Below are 21863 nucleotides of genomic sequence, written 5' to 3' on the forward strand. Positions count from 1 at the left end.
ATCTTACAATTCAGAAAAGATTTTACAATTGTACTTCCTGGTAAAATGAGAATCTTGACCTATTTTTCTTAAAGAGACGAGTTTTGCACTATTTAAATTATTTATTAAAGGTAAAACTACACGCCGACAAAAACATGTATTTATATTTCAAGCAAATCTTTGGCAGGAAATTAATAAATTATTAAAACTTTTTTATTGTCACCTGATTGTGTGATGCTAAACTAAAACTTAGTAAAAGTATTTAATCCTTCTGTATAACGCAAGAACGCAAATATTCATGTGAAACTTGCACTTGTAAAAAGGAAAAACATAGCAAGCTGTCTGTTAATTAATAAATTACATATTTACACAAAATTTACAGCAAAGTTTTAGGCGTAATATGGTGGGGGCTGAGCAGGCATACGCTGTCTAAAGCGAGCTGGCATTCCCATATTTGGTCCTTGGCCCATAGGTTGTTGCATTGCTCCGTTTGGCATACGATATCTGTAATTAAAAAATTGAATTATGAATGAGGGGAGTTTTGATTAAAGCCTTCTTAAATGGTTGCATCCGGTCAAGTATCGTCTTACATATGTCTATGCAAGCCTATATTTCCTAAAAGCCTATATTTAGTAGAAGTTTGTTACGTAAAACAGGAAACGAATGCGGTTTTGAATTTAATACCTTGGTCTGGCACGTGGTAACGTCATCATTGCTGGTGGGGGTGTCCTCATATCTACGTCACTTCCTGTAAATGACGTCATAAAAATTTTAGTTACGTAAGCGTTTATTTTAAATATTTAAAAAACTTTTAATAAAAGAAAATCTTACTTAGAGACATGGTGTCCCAATCTGGTTGTTTCTCGTAACCAGCATTCCAGTAACCACCCCCTGGAAATTGTGGTCGTTGTATTGGTGGTCCCGTAGGTCGACCTACAGCAAATCAAAGTTAAGAGAAAACGTAAAATCGCATAAATTTTTACCACATGGTTGTATAAAAGGGCTGTTTAAGAATATATTTTTAACTTACCTGGTGGTCCAACAAATCCTGGTCTTATATTGTTTGGTGGATACCCAGGGTTTGGTCCCCTTGGGTTAAATCCCCCATAAATTGGCTGCCTTATCATACCATAAGGCCCGTTACCAGCAGAAACAGGGGGCCTTGCTCCGTTCATTGGCATCCTCATCATAACACCTGGAGGCATCGGTCCATTCTTTGGCATTGATCTTGGAAGAGTCTGGAACATTCTTCTAGGAGGAGGCCCATTGGGTCCGCCCCTGTCTAGACTATTTGTTCTGTTACCACCCATTGCAGCTTAAATGTCAATTTGTTAAGTTAGAAAATTAAATTCTTTGGTAATGTGCTTATATAAAATTTAACAACTTCTAGTTACCAACCTAGGGAGTTTGAAGATGCTCCGCCTCTCATCTTTGATGGAGAAACACTTGCAGCACTATCCCTCATGGATCTTCCGGATGGACGACCTCTTCGAAGATTTGTTGAATCCGTATCAAGGGAAGAATGCCTTTTACTCATCAACTTCAAATAAAAAATATCAAAACATTTTTTCAAAATAAAATTAATATTTTAAACAACTAAGTGTAAGAAATTATTAGCTATAACAATATCTGTGTTTTTATTCGGTAAACCCAATGATTAAATTAAAATAGCTGTTTGGTAAAATTAAATATTCTTTTACCCTTTGCATTTGTGCTGGACCAATAGTAGAAGCTGATATAACAGTAGAGGTGTCATCCGAGATATAACTTTCTGCAGGTTTAGGTCTCTTTTTAAGAGCACTCTTTAAAGGCATTTCGCTTGAAACAATACTGGTTGCTTTGCTTGGCGGTTCGCTGTACTCGGAATGTGCTTTAGCTGTTAAGTTAACCCCACTTTTAACTGAACCTACATCGGTTTGTGACATAATCTCAGTGTTGATTCTTGAAATGGTGTCATCGTTATTTGTGGTAAATGAGGGCGCTATGCTACTTCCTCCAAAACTTGATGATCTTTTGTGTTGTTTACCTTTGTTTGGTGATGAGTTCTGTTGTGGCATGGTGGTCACTTTTAAATTTACAGATGACGAACTGGAGCCTTCTAAAAAGTAAATGTGTTATCGAATTAAAGACATTAGCTCATGATTTTATTTAATTCATTGCATTTAAATGCATGTAATCCACATCATATGGGAACAAACTTACTTCTTGGAAGTGCTTTGGGAGTCATACCACCTAATTTGGGATCAGCAGAGTTTTGTTTCCTTAAATTTCTGTTATTTTCAGTTTCCGGATTTTCGGCGGAATTCTTTTTACTTTCTTTTTTCTCTAATTTTTTGGCACGTTCTAAGGATTTTGCTTTGGCCCTCTTTCGTTTTAGCTTTTCCTCTTCCCTTTGTTTCTGTGTAGAAAGAATTAGAAAAAAAGAATTAGAAAAAAAGATTAAGTAAATGTTTACAGAGTTTGTTTTTTTTAAATTAAAGCATAAATTTTTAAAGCAAGACTTCTTACCACTTGCAGTGCTCGTTTTCGTGCTTGTTCTTTTTTGAACTTATTATTTTTTCTTCTTTTACAAGTAAATCCAATCACAAGTAGAATAGCTATGAGAATAAGCAAAACTCCAACAACTACTGCAGCGATTAACTTTACAGTTGATGACTGTGCAGAAATTCTCTCCATTTCAATACCTTTTAAAAGTAAAAATAATGATGTGACAGTTTTCAAAAGTTTGTGTAAAAAGAAACCATTTTTTCAAACCACTACACACAATCTTTTAAAAAAAAGGGTAAAAAGTTGGCTTACAATATCTTTGATGTGTCATCCCGTAAAACACAGTCCCTGTTCCGGGTGGACATTCAATGCACTTTGTTTGTCCTTTCTGATCCTGGTAAAAATGAGCTGGACAGTAGGTGCAGTTGTTGTCGGAAAAATATGATCCTTCTGGACAAATTACTAAAGACAAAATTTGACAGTTAATTTGTTAGACAACATTATTGGACTATAATTTAAAAAAATACCTAAAAATAAATGGTATAAACTTACCACATCCATCTTCAGTTCTTTTATATCCTTGTTCACAGATCACACCAACATTTTGAATATCATATTCTGAGTAACTATACTGTTTTTGGTCAATACCAATTGCAACAATTTTCTTTTCTTCAGCAAGATCAAGAATATCAGCTGCTGATCTTCTAACAATGTGGCTTACCTCCTTCGTTGACTTCATGTTATGTAAAGTTGCCAAATCAACCTGTGTTGTCATAAATAAATAGTTTAATGCACATTTGTTAAGTTGGTTGCTAATTGTGACTTAAAGTTTTAAAATTGATTTTTTACTATTGACATGCTGATTAAATTTAACTGGCAACGTGGTGTAGTGGTAAGAACACTTGTTACACCACACATAAGGTCGTGGGTTCAATCCCCACTGATCTCATGCTGTAGCGCCCTTGAGTAAGGCGCTATAAACGGTATGAACTCCTGCTAAGCCACCTAATCAGCAATATAATTATTTAGCAATTGTAATCTATAATATCCCAAACTGCCACAGGCAACTCGAGATTGGGTTGGAGTAACTTATGTTACTCTATGTTTAAGTCGCGCATTCGACATTCTCACATCGAAGATAAAGATATATACAAAAAAATGATATACTGTGCAGGCCAAAGTCTGTAAACAGTTCTATTATGCAAAGGGTGATATTTATAAACTTACAGTTATGCTGAAGTTCAGTTTAACATCATTGAAACATTCTACAGTTAATTTCTTGTTGGCGTTTCTGCAATACCCCAACTTGTACAACCTTTCTTTGCATTTCGTGTACTTTGTCAGCGTGGATGTAAATTCTGTTCTGGCCTTGTCATAAAAGTCATGAGAACTACTACATGGACAATCATATTGCAGTTGAACGACTTTTCTTACATTTCCAACTGAGGGTTCTGCAAAAAAATATTAAAAAAGTTGTACAATAGTCTTGGTTCAAAAAATTACAGTTTGATTTAGATTAAGTTGTGCTGTGCATAAACATATAAATATCTTACTTCTGCATACACTATCACTGTTTAGCAATGGCAACCACTCATAATATCCATTGTTGATTGCATTTGGTTGGCAAACTATGATTGGATCTGCAAGAGCCAGTTGGTAATTTTTTTCACAGTACACTTTACACTTTTGAAATTTATCATGAATATCAGTATAGCAGGATAGTTTGGTGTTGTTGGGATGATAAGGTGAATTGCATAAAGTATCTAAATCAAAATTTTTTGATTAGTTGGTTTTATTGCAAACTTAGCAACATGTTAAAAGATTTTTAAACTAATAAATATTGTTAGCATTTAAAGTAACTTACCTTTTTCACTAACTGCAACTAAAAAGGAGCACATTACTGAATTGCCAGCTCTATCAGAAGCAAAATAGGTTACGTTGTGTATTCCTTTTACCATAACCCCAGGCTCATAATTCTCGGTTACGAAAATTTGATCTTTTCCAGCGTTATCAATAAATTGTGGTGCATCCCAAAATACATATGCTGTCTTGTCTTTCGAGTATGTATCTACAGTTATATCATCAGGGCAGTATATAGTAATAGGAGGTGATACATCTAAAAAAATATGCTTAAATAAGTATTTTAAAGACACAAATGCACAGTAGTTTCATTTAAAAAAATTACTGTTTTCGCATATTAAAACAGCAATAGCTATTATATATGAAATATTGCATATATTGCCATATAATATAAATAAAAAATGCAATTTTTTGGTAAGAATTTCTAAACCAACTAACCTTTTACAACAAGATTTAAGTTACAAGATGTATTTCTTCCATAATTATCAAAAGCCCAGAATTGTAAAACATGGCCTCCAGGTCCCAACGAAAGATCATCGTACTTGAAAATAATATCGCCATATTGTTCTATCAATGAGATATTAAGAGTTGTGTTGTCACCAACAACAGCACGAAGATTAAAAAGTTCTGGCGTAACTACAACTTTTGAGTAATCTGATTCTAAAGACTTTTGGTATGTTGATTGAGTGTCGCATTCCAAGAACCTAGGTGCCTTAGGCAATGCTGTAAACGAAAATAAACAGATTAAGTAAAAAATAAACAGAATAAAAACTTTCTATCAGTAAAAAAAGTTATGTACATTATATCTGAATATAACGTTACTTGAAAACAATATGCCTTATCAGATATCTTTTAGAACTACATTTTAAATATAATGAAAAGCTACCTGTTGTTGGTTGTGGAGTGGTTGTTTCAAAATAATCTGTTGTTGATTGTGGTCTAGTTGTCATCAGCACAACACTCAATGTTGAGTTAATATCAGATGTTGCATTCTCCATTAATAAAGACTGGGCAGTGGTCTCCAAAATCTTTAAAGAAAATACAAAAGTGTTATTTAAATGTTGATTTTAAATTTTGATCTAAGTTTAATAAATTCTAACCTGCTCTGCTTTGGTGGGAACTACAAGATCTGCCCATGGAGCGGTAGTTAAAGGACTAGTTGGCACAAATTGTGTGGTTGTAGTTGCAACCGTGCTTGTTAACAATACTAACTCTTCCTCTATTGAGAATTAAAAAAAAGGAAATCAAAAATAATTGTTTCTTACTATGCATACTAATAAGTACAACACATGCTTTAATGTTTGATATTTATTTTACTTAAAAATGTAACAAATGCTTTAAAAAATACTTTACCTGTAACGCAAGAATGTTTGTTGATTGAAAGTACAAGATGATCTGGGCATAAACAAGCATAACTTCCAACCGCTGGGATACAAATGTGTGTACATTGATGTACACCCCTAATACACTGTCCCTGGTAATCTAAAAAAACATGTTTTAAATAAGTTAACCACCATTTTTTCGTCGAGTAAAAAAAGGAGTTACTTGCAGTAACAACCAGTTCTTATATTAAAAACAAACCATAGTTAGTCCAGCGATCATGTTTATGTATTTGTGATGGTCGAACCATATCACGAACATAGCCATAAGTGTCGTCAAAAGTAGTTTTAAGCAGCGAATGATCTTTCCAATCGCTAAAAACAATTGAATTTCCAACTTTTGCTAAACCAAATACATGAGCTGCTGTTCCATTAAGATTGATAAAATCCAAAACAAAAGAACCCCCTGTAAAAATAACATTTTAAGTTTACCACAAAATACAGAACTTCTGTAAATTTTTTATAATCTTTAAAGACTTTATTTTTTTCACCTGTTGGTATGATTGCTTGAATTGTCAACATCCCCCCATCAGCAATATACAACTGCTTTGCATCTTCGTCATAATACAAACCATTTGGCCACTTGAGGCCGGTTGTAAGCAATGGTGTTTGATCTTGGCCGTCCATAGTTGCCTTGGCAACCATTGGATATCGTCCCCACTCAGTCCAATACATTACTCTAAAATTTGCAAAAGAGTTACACTTGTACCATTTAAAAAATGTAGCAAAATTAACTTTAGAAATTCTTACCCAGTTTTTGGTTCTAAAACTATTGCTCTTGGCTTATCCAGTCTTCTTAAGACTGTAGCATGTATTAGATTAGATAAATCTAAGACTTCAATAGTGCCTTTTTCTGCATCAGTCCAGTAAAGAAGCCTATTTGCTGTATCTAATGCCATGCCATCAACTCGACCTAAATTTAAAAAAGAAAACAGAAAATTTAGGCCATTTTTATACACCAATAATACCAATTGATTTTATAATTTAAAAATATTTAAAACAAGATATATATTTAGGTAAATTTTCATGTTTACCTATTCCAGAAAATATTGTCTCATAGTCGTTGTCATTTCCGAATTGAGAGCTCAATACCTTTCGGTTAACTTTTTTTCTCCCATTATCTGTCCAGTACACGTACTTTGTTGCTGGATCATATGTCACAGCTACAATGTTGCTCAGGGCATCATATGTTTCAATAACAGCATAGTAAAACTCATCATCTGGGGTCAAACTTTTAAGAACAATTCGATTACCATCAGCAATTAACAAGAAGGAATCAGACTCTAAAAAAATAAAAACACAATCTAATGGAATTTTTGACATGAAATTTAGTTTATTGAAAATAAAATAAACCATGAAACCTACCCACGCAATTCCATTCATTCTCTGACAAAACTTTTCCAGATTGTTCTGAGCACATGCAAGAGTAATATTCCACATCAGTTGGAACACAAATATCACTACAAGATGTTGACTCTGGATCCTCGCAGGCATTTATAGCTAAAGATGTAGTTATAAGAAATTATTACAGAAAAACAGAATTGATTGCTTAATTTATTTGGTTTATGTTACTTACAAGTTCTTGGGTTGTATATAGTTGATGCATATTTGATGCCAGTAGGTTTCTTTATTCCCACAATAATCTCGTTAAGCTTTCCACCATTTGGACTTACTTCATAAATTCCACCCAAGCCCCAATCTGTTAAATACAGTTGGGTTCTGCTCATTGTAAGGCCAAATGGAATCTGAAAATAATAATTTGATTTGAGACGTAAAAATTACTTTTAATGCAAAACCGATAAAAAGTTTTTAAAGTATATTCAATATATTTACCGGGAGCGTGGTGTAGTGGTAAGAACACTTGCTACACCACACATAAGGTCATGGGTTCAATCCCCACTCATATCATGCTGTAGCGCCCTTAAGTAAGGCACTATAAACAGTATGAACTCTTGCTGAGCCAGCACTTAATCAGCAGTATAATTATCGGGCAATTATAATCTATAATATCTCCAACTTCCACAGGCAACTCGAGACTGGGTTGGAGTAACTGATGTTACTCTATGTTTAAGTCGCGCATTCGACTTTCCCACATCGATGATTAAGATATATACAAAAAATATTCGTATTCTTAATGCTATTGGGCCTACCTCCATCTCGATATCTTGGAAGGTGCTCACTCTCTCCAAAACTGTGTCATATTTAATTAATACAGGAGGGGTAAAAATAGTGGTTCCATTAACATTATTTGCACTTCTAAATTTTGAGTCAGTGACGTACAACATTTCATCATGGATAGCAAGACCGTTTGGGTTTTCAACATTTAAGGCCATAATTTTTTGTGGAAAAAGTCCGTTTAAATCCATTCTAAGAATTTTTGGATCAACTCCCCAGTCACTTACGTACAGAAATCTATAAAAATAGGTGATAATCATAGAAAAGATATATATCTTGAAGTTTTTTAAATTTGATTTAGTTTTAGATGAAACAATAGTATATTAATTATAGTTATGCTTTAACAATTATTTAAACAACTCTTACCCATTGTTGTGATCGATAACAATATCCCTTGGTTTACTTAGTTCACTAGATGTTAAAATTTTTCTCTTATCTGGGTCATCCAATCCAACCATTTCGATTCTGTGATACTGTGATCCAAAAGCATCCCAACCCAGATTTGTAAAGTAAAGATATCGATTTTGCCAGTCCACACATAGGCCTGTAAAAACAAAAACATATTAAAACCAATAGAAGCATAGTGACACACAACAGTACAAATAATTTGTTCAGCTTAACTATGAATTATACTTAAACAGTGTATTTACCATCAACTATCCCAACTCCATCTTGTAGAAAAACCTCTGCTTTTGATTCATTCAAGGCTTTTCTATAAATGATGTTAGTTGCCACATCACTCCAATACACCATCTATAATATATAAACATAAATTAATTGTGAAAAATTTAAAGAAACCATGACTGGTTAAACATTTAATCAACCAACTTTCAGGATAATCACCTTTTGTTCTGGATCAAAGTCAACAGCAGATGGTTGGTCAGATTGGGCCAACATAGATGGTGTTTTAACCACACCATTAACAAGAGCAGCCATCATGACCGTTCCTTCATCAAGAGATGTATACAGCAAAAAATTTTCTGGAACTGTGTATGAAAATATAACATACAAAATGCATGAATTACTTAAGGAAAGGGTATATACTTATAGTTGAAAGAGTATAAAAATTAGATGTACCTTGACAAGTTACTCCATCAACACCGAGCACTAATCCACTATCAGATGGACAAGCACAAGTTCTTTGGTTGTAAGAGATTGGAAAACATAAGTGGGAGCATCCATGTACACCTTCCCAGCATGGATTATTTACTAACAAAACAGTTAACCATTAACTATGGTTTATACATTTATATAAGTAAAATGTTAGATTTTGAAGAAACTTACATCGGCTGCTAATTTGCATCTTCTTGTTGGCAACAGTAATGCCCATTATTCTGTCTCCTTGACGACTGATTACTGGTTTTAAATCACTGCCAAGATCTGAGATACTGAACAACTGGTCTCTTCCCCAAACACTGTAAAAATGTTTTTTTACCTTAAACTTTCAATTGCAATTAGTTATAAAAGTTAAGCTAAGACCAGCCTAAATAATTTTAAATCAACTGAACTGATTGATTTTTAAAATTTGTTGAAAGAACTTACCCAAAATATAATCTTTTGTCAAAGAAGGCGAGACCAAATCCCGGAGAATCAAAAGTAATCTTGAGGCTAATTGTGAGGGAATATTGATCACCATCAAAACCACAACTTTCTATTGCGCTAGTAGAGCCATCGACCCAATACACTCTCCTAAATAAGAAATCAAAACAATCAAGAAGAATACAATTTATTTTTAATGTTAAGTTAATTCTAGTTGGTGTATTCAGTGTCATAAGTTGGTTTTTAGCACTAACCTTGCCAAGTGGTCGACAGCAACTTCATTGGGCCATTGTAGTCCAGTGATGACCACATTATGATCTGTTCCATCCATTAAGGCTTTTTCTATTGTACCTCTGCTTTGGTCAGACCAAAACATCATTCTGTCGACGATAACATAGATTAAAAAGCTGATATTAATGTTTGGCAGAAAGCCAAAGACTTTCATAAATTGTATGAGTTGCTTTTATAAACTCAATAAAGTGATTGTGCTGTTTTTATACACTTTCTCTAACTAAGGTTTAAATATATACATGTAAACCTTACTGCTTGAACTTACCCTAATTTTGGAACAACTGTGATACCCCTTGGCTCAGCTAATCCACCAATAAGTCTTGATTTAAATCTTCCATCGTATTTTGCGACATAAATTGCACCCAATTGAGCATCTGTCCAGTACAGAGTCTTGGAAAGATAATCCACCGCGATACCATTTGGCTCATACACACCTTAAATGTTTCAAAAAACAGTTTAAAAATCTTTTTGGAAAGACATAGCTTTGCCTTGTAAAAAAAACCAGCCTTGCAAGTGATTTGTATTGACCTTTTGAAGCTCTATTAGTGTCGTCCACCAAGTTTATCAAATATGAAATGGGCGGAATTTTTATAACCTTACCCTAATCTTCTTTTGTACATTCCGCATTTATTTAAGTACTACTGGTTTCCACCGGCGGACGACGCTAATAGAGATTCGCCCTTTTTACCAAAATAAACGTTTTAATAGAAATTACCATCGTATATAATCTTAGTTATTCTTGATCCATCTGAAAGCCTTGCTCGGTATATTCCTCGCGTCTTACTTCCAACATCGGTCCAAAACACATAATCGCTTGCAACATCGACCGCAACTGCTACAGTATGTCCGTTTTGAATCTATACAAGCAAAAGATTATGAATATCTTCCTCTAAAATCACAAAAAATATGAAAGAAAACTTAATTACTTGGATAAATGGAGAAGAAAAACCAACTCCGTCTCCGATCGCAATTTTTGCGATCTTCGTTCCACTTGCAACAAACACATGTGCGTCTTCTCCTATTTAAAACAAATTGATGGTGTTAAACAAACCCTAGTTTGGCATAAAATACATGAAAAAACAAATAATATAAGAGTTAGCTTCTAATGTAAACAAAAACAAAAACAAGCGGGAAAAAAATGAGTAACAACAAGAACGAAAAACGTCATATAAAAAGGTGGCTCTTCTGGTCTACGACGGCACAACATATACTTATATTATATACATGACAGAAATAAATTTACTGCCAAACCGTAATCCTAGGCTTCTGTTTTAGTTTTTAGTACGTAAATTGAGGAACACTAACATTTTTACGCTCTTACTTGTTACGTTACACTTTTGGTTGCTGTTTCCATTTGGCAAAACCCGACACGTACATCTGTATAATAAATTATTTTCCATAAGCCTCACTGATGTCTCTCCGTCCCTGTACGTTTGCCCTTGTATATTACATGTTCCTGAAACATATCGTTAAATTAATAACATGTTTGGGATATTATAGGGGACATTAATTACGTTGAAAAGCTATTGTTTGCTGGGGCCTATGATGATTTTACAACGTTGAATTACCTTATCACGTAACTTCAAGACGCAAATGATTAAACTACGTATACAAGACTAGAGCTTAATTTTACCTTGAAATGCATTGGCAGTGGAGAAGTAAAGCACTGTAAGTCCAAATATTATCACAAATCTCATTGTTCTTTTCTTCGATTAAGAAGCAGAGTCATCCACTACACACTCGTTGTGATGTAATACTAATTCTTTATGACGTCGATCATGAGCTCATATCCCTGATTCGACAAGTTTAATATTTTTAAATTAGTAATGCACTTATTTCGCTAATAAAGTAAAGCAAAGTTATAAATCTGTTACAGACTTTTTTTTTAACAACATTCAAATTATTTGAATCATTTTTCAATTTTAAGCTAAGTTTAATTATTGTTAGGCTATACACTTTCTAAATTCTTTAACAAATTTAAAATATAAATCTTACTATTTTAATTAGCGACAGAATGAACTTGTTCAATTCGTGTCATTCGTTATTCTGACGTCATCAGGTCTAGTTCAATTAATAAACAAGTATAACGTTAACTTCTGGCAAGGTAAAAGCGCGATTGAGAACTAACATACGTGTTCCACTGGTCTGATCGCTTGTCTGTACGCCCACGGGCATGACTCTATCTCGCAACATTGTTTTAGTAGAAAGTTTCAAATTAACTGTTCATCGTAATAAAAATAAACAAAAACAAAAGAGTGATTTGTCTTATTCTTTAACGAATTTGTCTTATACTGTTGCATAACATTTTGCAATAGTTTACAAAACACTTTAAAAAAGGTTCGATGGGTTGTTGAAATTTCACGTGCTAACTTACATTACCTTTGTTTTAATACATCCAAAATGTTCGTAAATGTAAAATAATATTTTATAATTTTTATGATATTAAAATTTTATTACATAAATTTGCAAATATATAAGTATTTGAATTATCGCACCGTGTTACAAAAACCAAACTCTATTTTTTATTACGGGGCTTGCTTGGAAAATTAGTTGTGTAACTCTTCGTCTTTGGTAAAAATTTAAAAACAAATATTTTTCTTACTTCAAATAATATTAAGGATAAAAATTGTTATCATTTTCAAAAAATTTACGCAATAACATATTAAAAAATTTATAAATAATTCTTTATTGTATATCTATGGACAAGCTTGTAAACAGTATATAAACACGTGTTAAATATTTCTCTCCATTCTTTCTCACAGTTTCCGCGGGAAAGGTGCGTGTGTGTATTTTGTTTAGAGTGTTTTAGCAGAAACCTATTACAGTATAAAAGCTATCGATAAAACTATAAATCTTTTCAAAGTGAGTTATACTACTGCTGGTATACCCAACTATACTTAGTAGACTCAGACTAGGAACACTATTTTAACAATTGTTTTTTATTTTGCAGGTTTTTAATTTTATGTGAATATATTTGAATATTAATCATGAGTAAACAAAATGGATTTGGTGATCACAATGAAGCAGAATGGTTGGAGGAAGCTTTGGAAACAAATGACCCTGAAATTTACAAGATCATACGCAATGAAAAAGAACGTCAACGAGATGGTCTTGAGTTAATTGCTTCAGAAAATTTCACAAGTGCCGCAGTGTTGCAAGCACTTGGATCCTGTCTCAACAACAAGTACTCAGAGGGATATCCAGGGGTTAGGTATTACGGTGGAACTGAGAACATCGACGATTTGGAGCGCTTATGCTGGAAACGAGCTCTTGATGTGTTCTCTCTAGATTCAGAAGATTGGGGCGTTAATGTTCAACCTTACTCTGGGTCCCCTGGTAACTTTGCCGTTTACACAGCAATTGTTGAACCCCATGGTCGCATTATGGGTCTTGATTTGCCAGATGGTGGTCACTTAACTCATGGCTTTATGACAGAGAAGAGAAAAATATCTGCAACGTCTATTTTCTTTGAGTCCATGCCTTACAAGGTCAACCCTGAGACTGGGTTGATTGATTACGACCGATTGGCTGAAAATGCTCGACTTTTTAAACCTAGAATGATTATAGCAGGAATGAGTTGCTATGCAAGGGTGATTGACTACAAGAGAATGAGGGAAATTGCAGATGAAAATAATGCATATCTGATGGCTGATATGGCTCATGTGAGTGGTCTAGTTGCAGCTGGATTGATTCCTTCTCCATTTGAGCACTGTGATATTGTGACAAGTACTACCCATAAAACCCTGCGTGGGCCACGGGCTGGGATTATATTTTTCAGAAAAGGAATTCGAACCCCAGCAACTGGTAACAAACCTGCTGTGATGTACAATCTGGAGAAACCAATCAATGAAGCTGTGTTTCCTGGTTTACAAGGTGGGCCTCACAATCATGCCATTGCTGGTGTGGCTGTTGCTTTGCATCAAGCAAAAAGTCCTGTGTTTAAAGCCTATCAAGTCATGGTCATCAAAAATGCTCAGAAACTTGCAGAAGTTTTGATAGAGAAGGGTTACGATATTGTTAGTGGTGGCACTGATACTCATCTTCTTTTAGTCAACCTAAAAAGCAAAGGAACAGATGGAAATCGGGCTGACAAAGTGTTGGAAGCAATTGGATTTGCCTGCAACAAAAACACTTGTCCAGGAGACAAGTCAGCTCTCAGGCCAAGTGGATTAAGATTAGGTTCACCAGCACTAACATCTAGAGGTTTTAAGGAGCAAGATTTTGTCAGAGTAGCTGAGTTTTTCGACCAAGGTATTCAGCTCACTGTTGAGATTCAAAAATCACTGCAACCAAAAGCAACATTCAAAGATTTTAAGGCTAAGTTGTATAGTGATCCTGCAATTGTTGCAAAGGTTAAGGATATAAAGGTTGATTTGACTGCCTTTGCTCGTACTTTCCCCATTCCTGGATTGAAATACACCTAAACTGTTTTGGTGGTTTTGTAACTGAACATTTGTTAAGTACTAAAAACCATTTTGCGTACTGCTACCTTTTTGTTTACTGTAAACTGTTATGTTTTAAAAAAATAAAAAAATAATCAGGTTTGGGAAATATTATTTACTAACTATTTTTGTATTACTTCACCAACTGTTATGTTTAAAACTGTGAACACTAATAATGGTCTGATGGATGTTTAACGACAAAAATTTTTTTGTGGCAGTAATGTGTATATAATTGTATATAGTTATAAATTGTAGTAGCAAGTGATAAGTTGATATTGAAAATGTTTTTTTGTCTAAATTTAAAATTTGGTTCTGCATGTCATTTATGTTCTTCTTCATTTTTTAATTTATCTTATTATGTCAATGTTACATTCCTTCATCCAAATTTGTTACCTGATCTTCATTTTTTCTTGCCGCAATCATAAACATCCAACTTCAAAGTGCCTTCAAATGTAAATATACTAAATTTTGCAATATGTTCCAGGTTCTAAGCTTACCAAGTAGAAAAAATTTGTGAAGTTATGACTAATTCAGATTTGAATATTTCGAATGACCTTCCTGTGTTTCAAAATTTGCTGAAATCGTTGAAAGACCAAGCTGAAATAATTACAAAAAACATCAACGAAATATCAGAAGAAGTTAAAAATGGAAATCGAGAAACGTCAAATGGAGTTTCCCTGTTAGATGTCAAGTACCTTACTTTATCCAATTACATAATGGGTAAAAACTTACTTTATAATATATATAAGTTATATATATATTTGTTATTAATAACTTCAATGCTAATATAAGGGATGGGACAAAAGCAAAATTACTGAAGTTCGTCAAATCCAAGTAATGTTCACCATTGTTTGTAATAAATACTCGGCGAGTCCAAATTTAAAAACAAATTTTTATTTGTCCGAGCGTTCGGATTTGACTCCTTTTTTAAGTATACTTTTCCTTTTAGATATTTTACACATTGTGAATTTAAAGATAAAAGGACAAAGTATAGAAGGTTGCGAGGCTGTAAAACGAACAGTAGAGAACAGAACAGTCCTGGAAAAGATATGTCCTCTTGAACAAAAAATGAGGTATATTATTGATGCCAAGGATTATCATATTATCTTGCTTATGAGACTATTTGCTTTTTTAATTGGAAATAAGGATTGAAATTCTTACAAGAGTTAAACTAAAGACACAAGATACCAAATTTTTTTTTTTAGATACCAAATTGACAAGATACTTCAAGAAAATGATAAAACAGATCCAACGTTGAAGTTTCAAGCTAATGTTGATAATTTTGGCTCTGACAGCGAAAGTGGGGAAGAGGTAAACTAATTAAAAAAAACTATTACAAGCATAAACCTATAATGTTAAATAAACCCTTGTTTATTTACAAATTATTACCAATTCTTACCAACTCTTGTAGACCCCAGCAAAATCGAATAAATACATTCCGCCGCATATTGCTGCAGCTCATTATCTGGAAGAAGGCGAAGAAAAGGCGCTGAAAGAAAAAGCTCGTCAGAAGGCGTTACGAAAATCTTCCCTCTTGCAAGAATTGTCGCAGGAGCACGCTGACGCACCACTTGTATTAACTGAAAAGACTTCTGTTAAATCAAAAATTCTAAAACAAAAAGAAGAAAGACAACGGTACTTTATATTTTTAGTTTTTTTTAATATGGTAAAGCTACTATAAAAATATATTTATTTGTTCTTACAGCTTTTATTTATTCTTTTTGATTAGTGTTTTATGACCAATTTAATGTTTTTCAACGAATTAAAAGTGTTTTTGTTTATCTACAGTTATGAAGAGGAATATTTTACAAGGGTGAATTTAACCAAAAAGGAGAAAAATGCAGAAAAGAGAATGGTTCAGCGTTCCGAACTTGACACGCTTACGTCATTCGGTGCTAGTGACGTATATGTAAATAAAAACACAAACAGCACTAACTTGAAAAAACGAAAAAATAAACGCATCTCGGGAAAATCAGGCGGCAAGAAGAAAAAACGCGTTCGGATGTAAGTTATAAATTTTAAGGTTGATATGCAGTAATTCGGATGAGGTGGGTTGTTTGAGGTAAGTATTATTGTGTCAAAAGTACTGTTTCTGACTGTATAATGCATTCAAAACGTCATTTCTACAGTTTTGCTTATAGTGTTTGACAACTTGAAATTGTATTAGTTGGTGCCCAATGAACTGAGTTTACAGTGACCCCCATATTTGTTGTATTTGTTAAATTGATACAGGTGTAGTTAAATATTGAGTCAATGGCAGGCATCTTTCTATTCTGAGGATCAGGAATCATCCTATTCTGACCAAACCATAGAGAGCTTTGTTTAAAAATTAAATCCCAGTTTGTTGATAATAGCTTTTATGTTTTGCATAGGTTTGTATGTTATAGATATTTGTTTAGCTAGGGTATAGCCTTGTTTTTCGGCTGAATTTGGTCAAATATAACTTTAAAATTGCAAAAATGGCACTTTGAATAAACTGTCTTTCGATTTTTGTCATTTTTTACAAGAACCTTGGTGTTTTTGCTAAATTTGGCTAAACCCCCCCAAAAAAAGTTTGCTCATTTTAAAAAAAAATGGACTTACAACCTAATATTAGTCATCTAAACGTTTTTAAATTAATCTAAATCATTCAAAAATCACGTTTTTATCAAAAATAAAAAATGGAGAACAACGACTCTCGTGCATCATCTTTCGGTAAAAAAACGAATAACGAAAATTTGAAAAAAAGGTAATTTTGACATTTTTTGCAAAAAAAGGCATTTTTAATCCACTTTAGAGGGTAGACAACCCCTCTGGGAACTCAAGTTCCTAAAATCCACAAGAGTAACCTTCAAAGGTTTACTCAGTTTTAAACCGGGGACGTTTGAGCAGAGGTCAGTCTCTTTTATTGAGCTATATACCTTGATGAAACCATCTACATATTAATGATCAAAATATAAGGAATTCTTAGAAACATTAGATAAAAAATTAAAATATTTTCTTTTGATGTTTAAACCCACTTTTTAGTTTATAATTAAATTTAACCGGCTTTAAACTTTACACTATTGGTTTACTAAATAAGCGTTCCACCACAGAAGCAAATACCTTTCTTCTTACCAACGCAAAAATTAGTTTTGTTCAAGAAGATATATCACGTAATTTATTAATAACTAATTTATAAAATTAGAAATAAAACGTTATCAATATTATACAAATTTAAAATAGGTTACAATGGTAGAAAAATCATGTACAAAATACACAAATCATTTTGTTTGAACTACATACTGTTCTAAATAAACAATTTTGCATGTTCCTGTTCTTATGCAAAAACAATACTGAGGCAATGGGAATATATACACGACACCGGTTAGGCGTTAAATGTAAATTTGGTACATTCGTGTGAAAAAAATATAAAAAAAGGGTTGGAAATTACGTCAAAGATTGCGCTAACAACAGAAAGGCAGGTTTATGTCTTGTGTTCAGTTTTAGCAAATCTAATTGTTGAATATTTAATGCAGAAATGTTGTTTCGTATTTGGTGACTTTGCGAAAAATATCTTATGATTAAAAGTAACTTGTTGTTGATGAGGTTACATTTGCGGTATGGTGGTCAGCTTGCTGTTCCAAGGTTGGCCCTCTTCTCTGTCTAGCAACAACATTTTCCAATTCGTTTCGACTCAACTGGATATAATCTGTTTTGATTCTCTCTGTCGGAAAGTTGGTGGTTTGCTCGAACGCCGTAAGTGATTCCCTGTAGCAGTTTTCAGCTTGTTGGAAATCGCCCTTTAACTTCAAGACAATGCCTTTGTTGTGCAGAAGCTTTCCGTAAACCCCATCTTCATATCTCCTTTCCCCCAAACTTACAATACACATCTCGCATGCCTCATTTATTGTGCTTAATCTAGCATCATAGTCTTTAACCAAACCATGACACCATTCTAAGAATTTTAGGGACCATATTACAAGCAAATCGCCATCCCTGCCTATGTCGGCCCGGAGTTTTAATTTAGTATCAATAATTTCCCGCATAAGAGGAATGACGTGTCGTTCAATAGACGGTTTCAAACCTGGGCTGATTCCACCATAATACTCAAGCAAGGTTTTTATAATGCATTTTATATTCATAACACAATCTTTCAATTTTGTTGCAGTTGCGTTACTACGTTCCTCCACGTTGTAGTCGTAAAAATCAGCGGCAATGTAAAAGAACAAAATTGCTTTTAAGCACTTTTGATTTTTCGTAAGGTGTTCAGCATATTTAAAAAGCTCATCTGCCTTAACAGGAAGCCTGGTCTGGTTGCGTAGAATATCGATTATTTCTCTTAATATTTGGCGGGATATATCATCATAATGATGTACAACCATTTTTGTTACATACAAGTTGATTAAAAAATGACAATAGTGCAACTGTGGTTCAAATTGGCGTAGTTTTTCTAAAACTTTGTTCAGATCCCAGGCTGTTTCGAACGACCTCCATTCTTGAATACTTAACCGGTCCGCTTCCTCTAAAAAAATCAACCAAATTTTTAAGCCAAAAAACATGTAAGTCAAATTATAGCTCAAATTTAATATTTACCTTTTAAACGAAAAAACTTCTTGGGCCCCTTGGACCTATCAATTGAATCTACAAGCAATTTTGTTTAATTGAAAATGTTGTTAACAAGTAATATGATGAAAGATAGCAACGTTTACTTACCGAGTATACATGCGAAAGGGTCGCAATTTGGGCAGTCAATACCTGGTTCCACCATAAACACTAGTTGCCTATTTTAAGTGAGATCTCGTAAATTCCTTTTAATTTAAAATACAATCAACGTTATGTATGTAACCATACAATTATATATGAATAAAGTGCTAATATTGAATCCTATTTAAGCTCGTAGTAATCGAAACTAGAAATATTTTGCTAACTCATTCGCAGGACGTTTATTAATATTTTTAGTTGAATTAATGTGTAAGAAATTAAACGTGTCGGAAATCAAGGACTATTATTATTTACAAACGTGCAGTTGATAAATAAATTATCTGTAGCAAAATCATGATTGGTGGAGGCGCAGACACGGCAAAAGATCGTGGTATACATTTAAGGTTGTAAATGAAATGATGATGACATTAGGGCGTAAAATTTTAATATAGAAACACGTCATTCACGTTTTTTACTACAAAAAACCCAGACTGTATTGGCCGTTGTTTTAAAGTCTAATCATGTGTACCGTTCGCAAAACATACATGGTATAGGCAGGTTTGAAGCTACACTATTAAGAAAATCTTAAAGCCATAGCGTTTACGACAGAGGTTATATATTACACCACCGTTTTTCTACTTGAAGAACATGTGTCGTTATTTAAAAACTTACAATCTTATGTACCCTTTAATAATAAATAAAAAATACCAACCCGAAATAACAAAACTGTTCTAATTTTAATGAAGCCGTAAAGCCTAAATAAATATGTTATCTGTTTCGAATTGAATTATTGCTTTCTTTCTTTTAGTTACAACATCTCATGTTGTTTAATTAGTCGATGAAAATGACGCAAATATTTCCTCTTTTCCACTTCCTTTAGAAAATTTGATATTGCTATTAATATTTTTGTGTATTGACATTTGAGGTGGAAAATAAATATTTAGTTTAATAATATACATTTTAAATAATTGATAAAAGTAAGATGCCTTATTTTTAAAATACAAATTTTTACCTAAACTTTTTTTAAATATTTTGCCGCAATATGTTTTGTTATGGTTCTATAAAAGAGAATAACAGATAAAACAGTGAACTATTGGTTTAAGTGTATAGCTTGTATAGCTTGCTAATGGAGAGAAAACTATGGTCTACCATTCCACACCCAGTGTTGGTTGAAATATTTACTTACCTATCCATTAGAGATCGATTTCAGGCAAGTTTAGTATGTAAGTGGTGGTCAGAAAGCCTTCTTCATCCAATTTTGTGGCGAAAAGTCGAGCTTAAATTCGATGTACGAGAAACCGATGATATAAACGCGGCAATGTGCGTTGAAAAATACTGCCATATGCTGAAAGATCTCGATCTATCAACAAGTGTGATTGATTCTGAAAGTCGCACGTTGGCGTTTCTGGATACTCTTTCATCGTCGCCGAAACGAAACTTAAAAAAGTTTTCTTTTCGCTTTACAGGATTAAATCCTTTAATGTTTAAAGGGGATTACGTACTGGCGACCCTTAAACAATTATTATCACAAAATATTGAGTCGAAACCGTATTTTCGTCTGACGGTTTTAGACTTAAACAAATGCAACGTCCCATTTGACGACAAACTGATAACTATTTTGGTTGATAATCACCCGCTACTGCGCGTGGCAAGACTTCAAAATTTATGTTTAGTCGACGGTGTAACTTCGTCATCAATGCAAAAGCTTGTCGAGAATTGTCTTTACCTAGAAGAACTTCAAACATTTTATCACTGCATTGACCGCAACATTATTAAAGTATTAGCGACTCCTGAAAGAAGAAACAAGTTCAAATATCTGTCTCTGTTATGTCTTCCTGCAGTTAAGTACAAAGATAACATCCCATCAGAAACGTGGAAAAGATTCACGGACCACCAAGTCTTATGTGAAGTCGAAATCAAATTTTCCCCGTCTTGTATCCAACGATATATTTTACCGATTTTGAGCCCTGAAATTCAGCTCGCCAGATTGCATCTAAGTTTATACGAAAACTTTAGAGAAATCATGAACCATATAAAAACCTATTACTTTCAAACAATTAGACATTTAACATTTTTCTACGAGCCTGTCGGAGTTTTATTGGCCCCGGTGGGATTCGAACTCGAGCTTGTAAATTTATTAATGACGTCGAGTCTAACTGAGCTTGTCTGTGATTATATTCTTAGTGAGCCAACAATTAATATTATTATCAAGGAAGGCAGACTCGTTAAATATAAATTATGGAGTAAGGGAAGACATGGTGCAATGCCCATAGAAAATGAACCTACTTCAACCTAATGGAATTATTATTTTCTAACAGATATTAGTTGACAAACTATTTATATAATTTCTTTAAATGCATGTAAGTTTAAGTTAATTTAACTAGAACTGTCATCAATTGGGAAATAACATTTTGGTGTTTTATAATTTTTTCAGAAGAGGTTGGCAGTCAGACAGCTTATTCTATACCCTTGAAATAACTTTTTTGTTTGCTTTTTATTTTATAAATATAGCTTAACCTAACAAAATCGCGTATGCGCTCGCTAATTAAGTTTCGGCAAAAAAGCTATAATTTTCGATTAATACCAAATTTTTATCAGGGCCAAAAAAGCCAAGCTTTTCGCCGAGTTTGATGTACTCAGTTAAAAGACCCCCCAAAAAATTAATACTGAAACAGGTTATCTTGTATTAAATATTAGTTTCAAATAGACTGGGGTTACAGGCGGGTAATTAGGTCTATTTATTAATTGTAAGTGTTTAAATTGATTCATTATCTTTTTATTTGTTTATAATATTTGTGTGTCCATTGTTCTGATCAACTGAAAATGTAACAATACAAAAACAATAAAGCTGCAAGCTGTCAATTGGAGCTACAATAATTGTTTTTTAGCAACACGCTTTATTTTGCTGGTACAAACGAACGACGATAACGGGTTTTAGCAACAAAAAAAAAAATAAAGTTTGTAGTATAACCTCGGGGCTTAAACAGAAATATTCTTACGTTTTGCAAATATCGTAAAACGTATAGCCACGTCATCTTATTCGGTGCCC

At 33.4% G+C, this 21863-nt stretch overlaps 4 protein-coding genes across 5 annotated transcripts; 3 read left to right on the top strand and 1 right to left on the bottom strand.

Moving 5' to 3' along the window:
• Window positions 1-90: 90 nt before the first annotated feature.
• On the bottom strand, window positions 91-11805 carry LOC145760480 (uncharacterized). 2 transcript variants are annotated; one of them, XM_082574381.1, is made up of 37 exons: window positions 11706-11805; window positions 11344-11502; window positions 11032-11166; window positions 10637-10728; window positions 10426-10567; window positions 9976-10144; window positions 9674-9799; window positions 9423-9569; window positions 9165-9295; window positions 8958-9089; window positions 8724-8866; window positions 8531-8633; window positions 8247-8424; window positions 7856-8117; window positions 7282-7450; window positions 7071-7205; window positions 6740-6988; window positions 6456-6618; window positions 6197-6384; window positions 5908-6111; window positions 5680-5808; window positions 5427-5545; window positions 5213-5354; window positions 4765-5049; window positions 4331-4582; window positions 4020-4229; window positions 3694-3917; window positions 3019-3229; window positions 2779-2928; window positions 2488-2663; window positions 2182-2377; window positions 1680-2077; window positions 1378-1519; window positions 1010-1294; window positions 811-912; window positions 664-727; window positions 91-483 (listed from the first exon to the last, which is right to left on the bottom strand). In XM_082574381.1, exons 2-37 carry the CDS (start codon window positions 11405-11407, stop codon window positions 369-371), a joined length of 6132 nt encoding a protein of 2043 aa, XP_082430507.1. In that variant the 5' UTR covers window positions 11408-11502; window positions 11706-11805; the 3' UTR covers window positions 91-368. The 2 variants fall into 2 exon arrangements, with proteins under 2 accessions (XP_082430507.1, XP_082430508.1); XM_082574382.1 differs by lacking the exon at window positions 11706-11805 and having other exon boundaries at window positions 11344-11542.
• Window positions 11806-12666: 861 nt separating this feature from the next.
• Window positions 12667-14631, top strand: LOC145760481 (serine hydroxymethyltransferase, cytosolic-like). Its single transcript, XM_082574383.1, has one exon. The coding sequence runs from the start codon at window positions 12698-12700 to the stop codon at window positions 14132-14134; it is 1437 nt and encodes a 478-aa protein (XP_082430509.1). The 5' UTR covers window positions 12667-12697; the 3' UTR covers window positions 14135-14631.
• A 9-nt stretch (window positions 14632-14640) lies between these two features.
• On the top strand, window positions 14641-16806 carry LOC145760482 (neuroguidin-like). Its single transcript, XM_082574384.1, has 5 exons — window positions 14641-14872; window positions 15102-15225; window positions 15358-15463; window positions 15564-15787; window positions 15941-16806. Exons 1-5 carry the CDS (start codon window positions 14674-14676, stop codon window positions 16158-16160), a joined length of 873 nt encoding a protein of 290 aa, XP_082430510.1. The 5' UTR covers window positions 14641-14673; the 3' UTR covers window positions 16161-16806.
• A 3134-nt stretch (window positions 16807-19940) lies between these two features.
• LOC145759607 (F-box/LRR-repeat protein 8-like) lies at window positions 19941-21110 on the top strand. Its single transcript, XM_082573455.1, has one exon. It carries the CDS (start codon window positions 19941-19943, stop codon window positions 21108-21110), a length of 1170 nt encoding a protein of 389 aa, XP_082429581.1.
• The last annotated feature ends 753 nt before the right edge of the window (window positions 21111-21863 follow it).

Source organism: Corella eumyota, chromosome 7, assembly GCF_963082875.1.
Source record: "Corella eumyota chromosome 7, kaCorEumy4.1, whole genome shotgun sequence".
In the NCBI taxonomy this organism is placed as follows: domain Eukaryota; kingdom Metazoa; phylum Chordata; class Ascidiacea; order Phlebobranchia; family Corellidae; genus Corella; species Corella eumyota.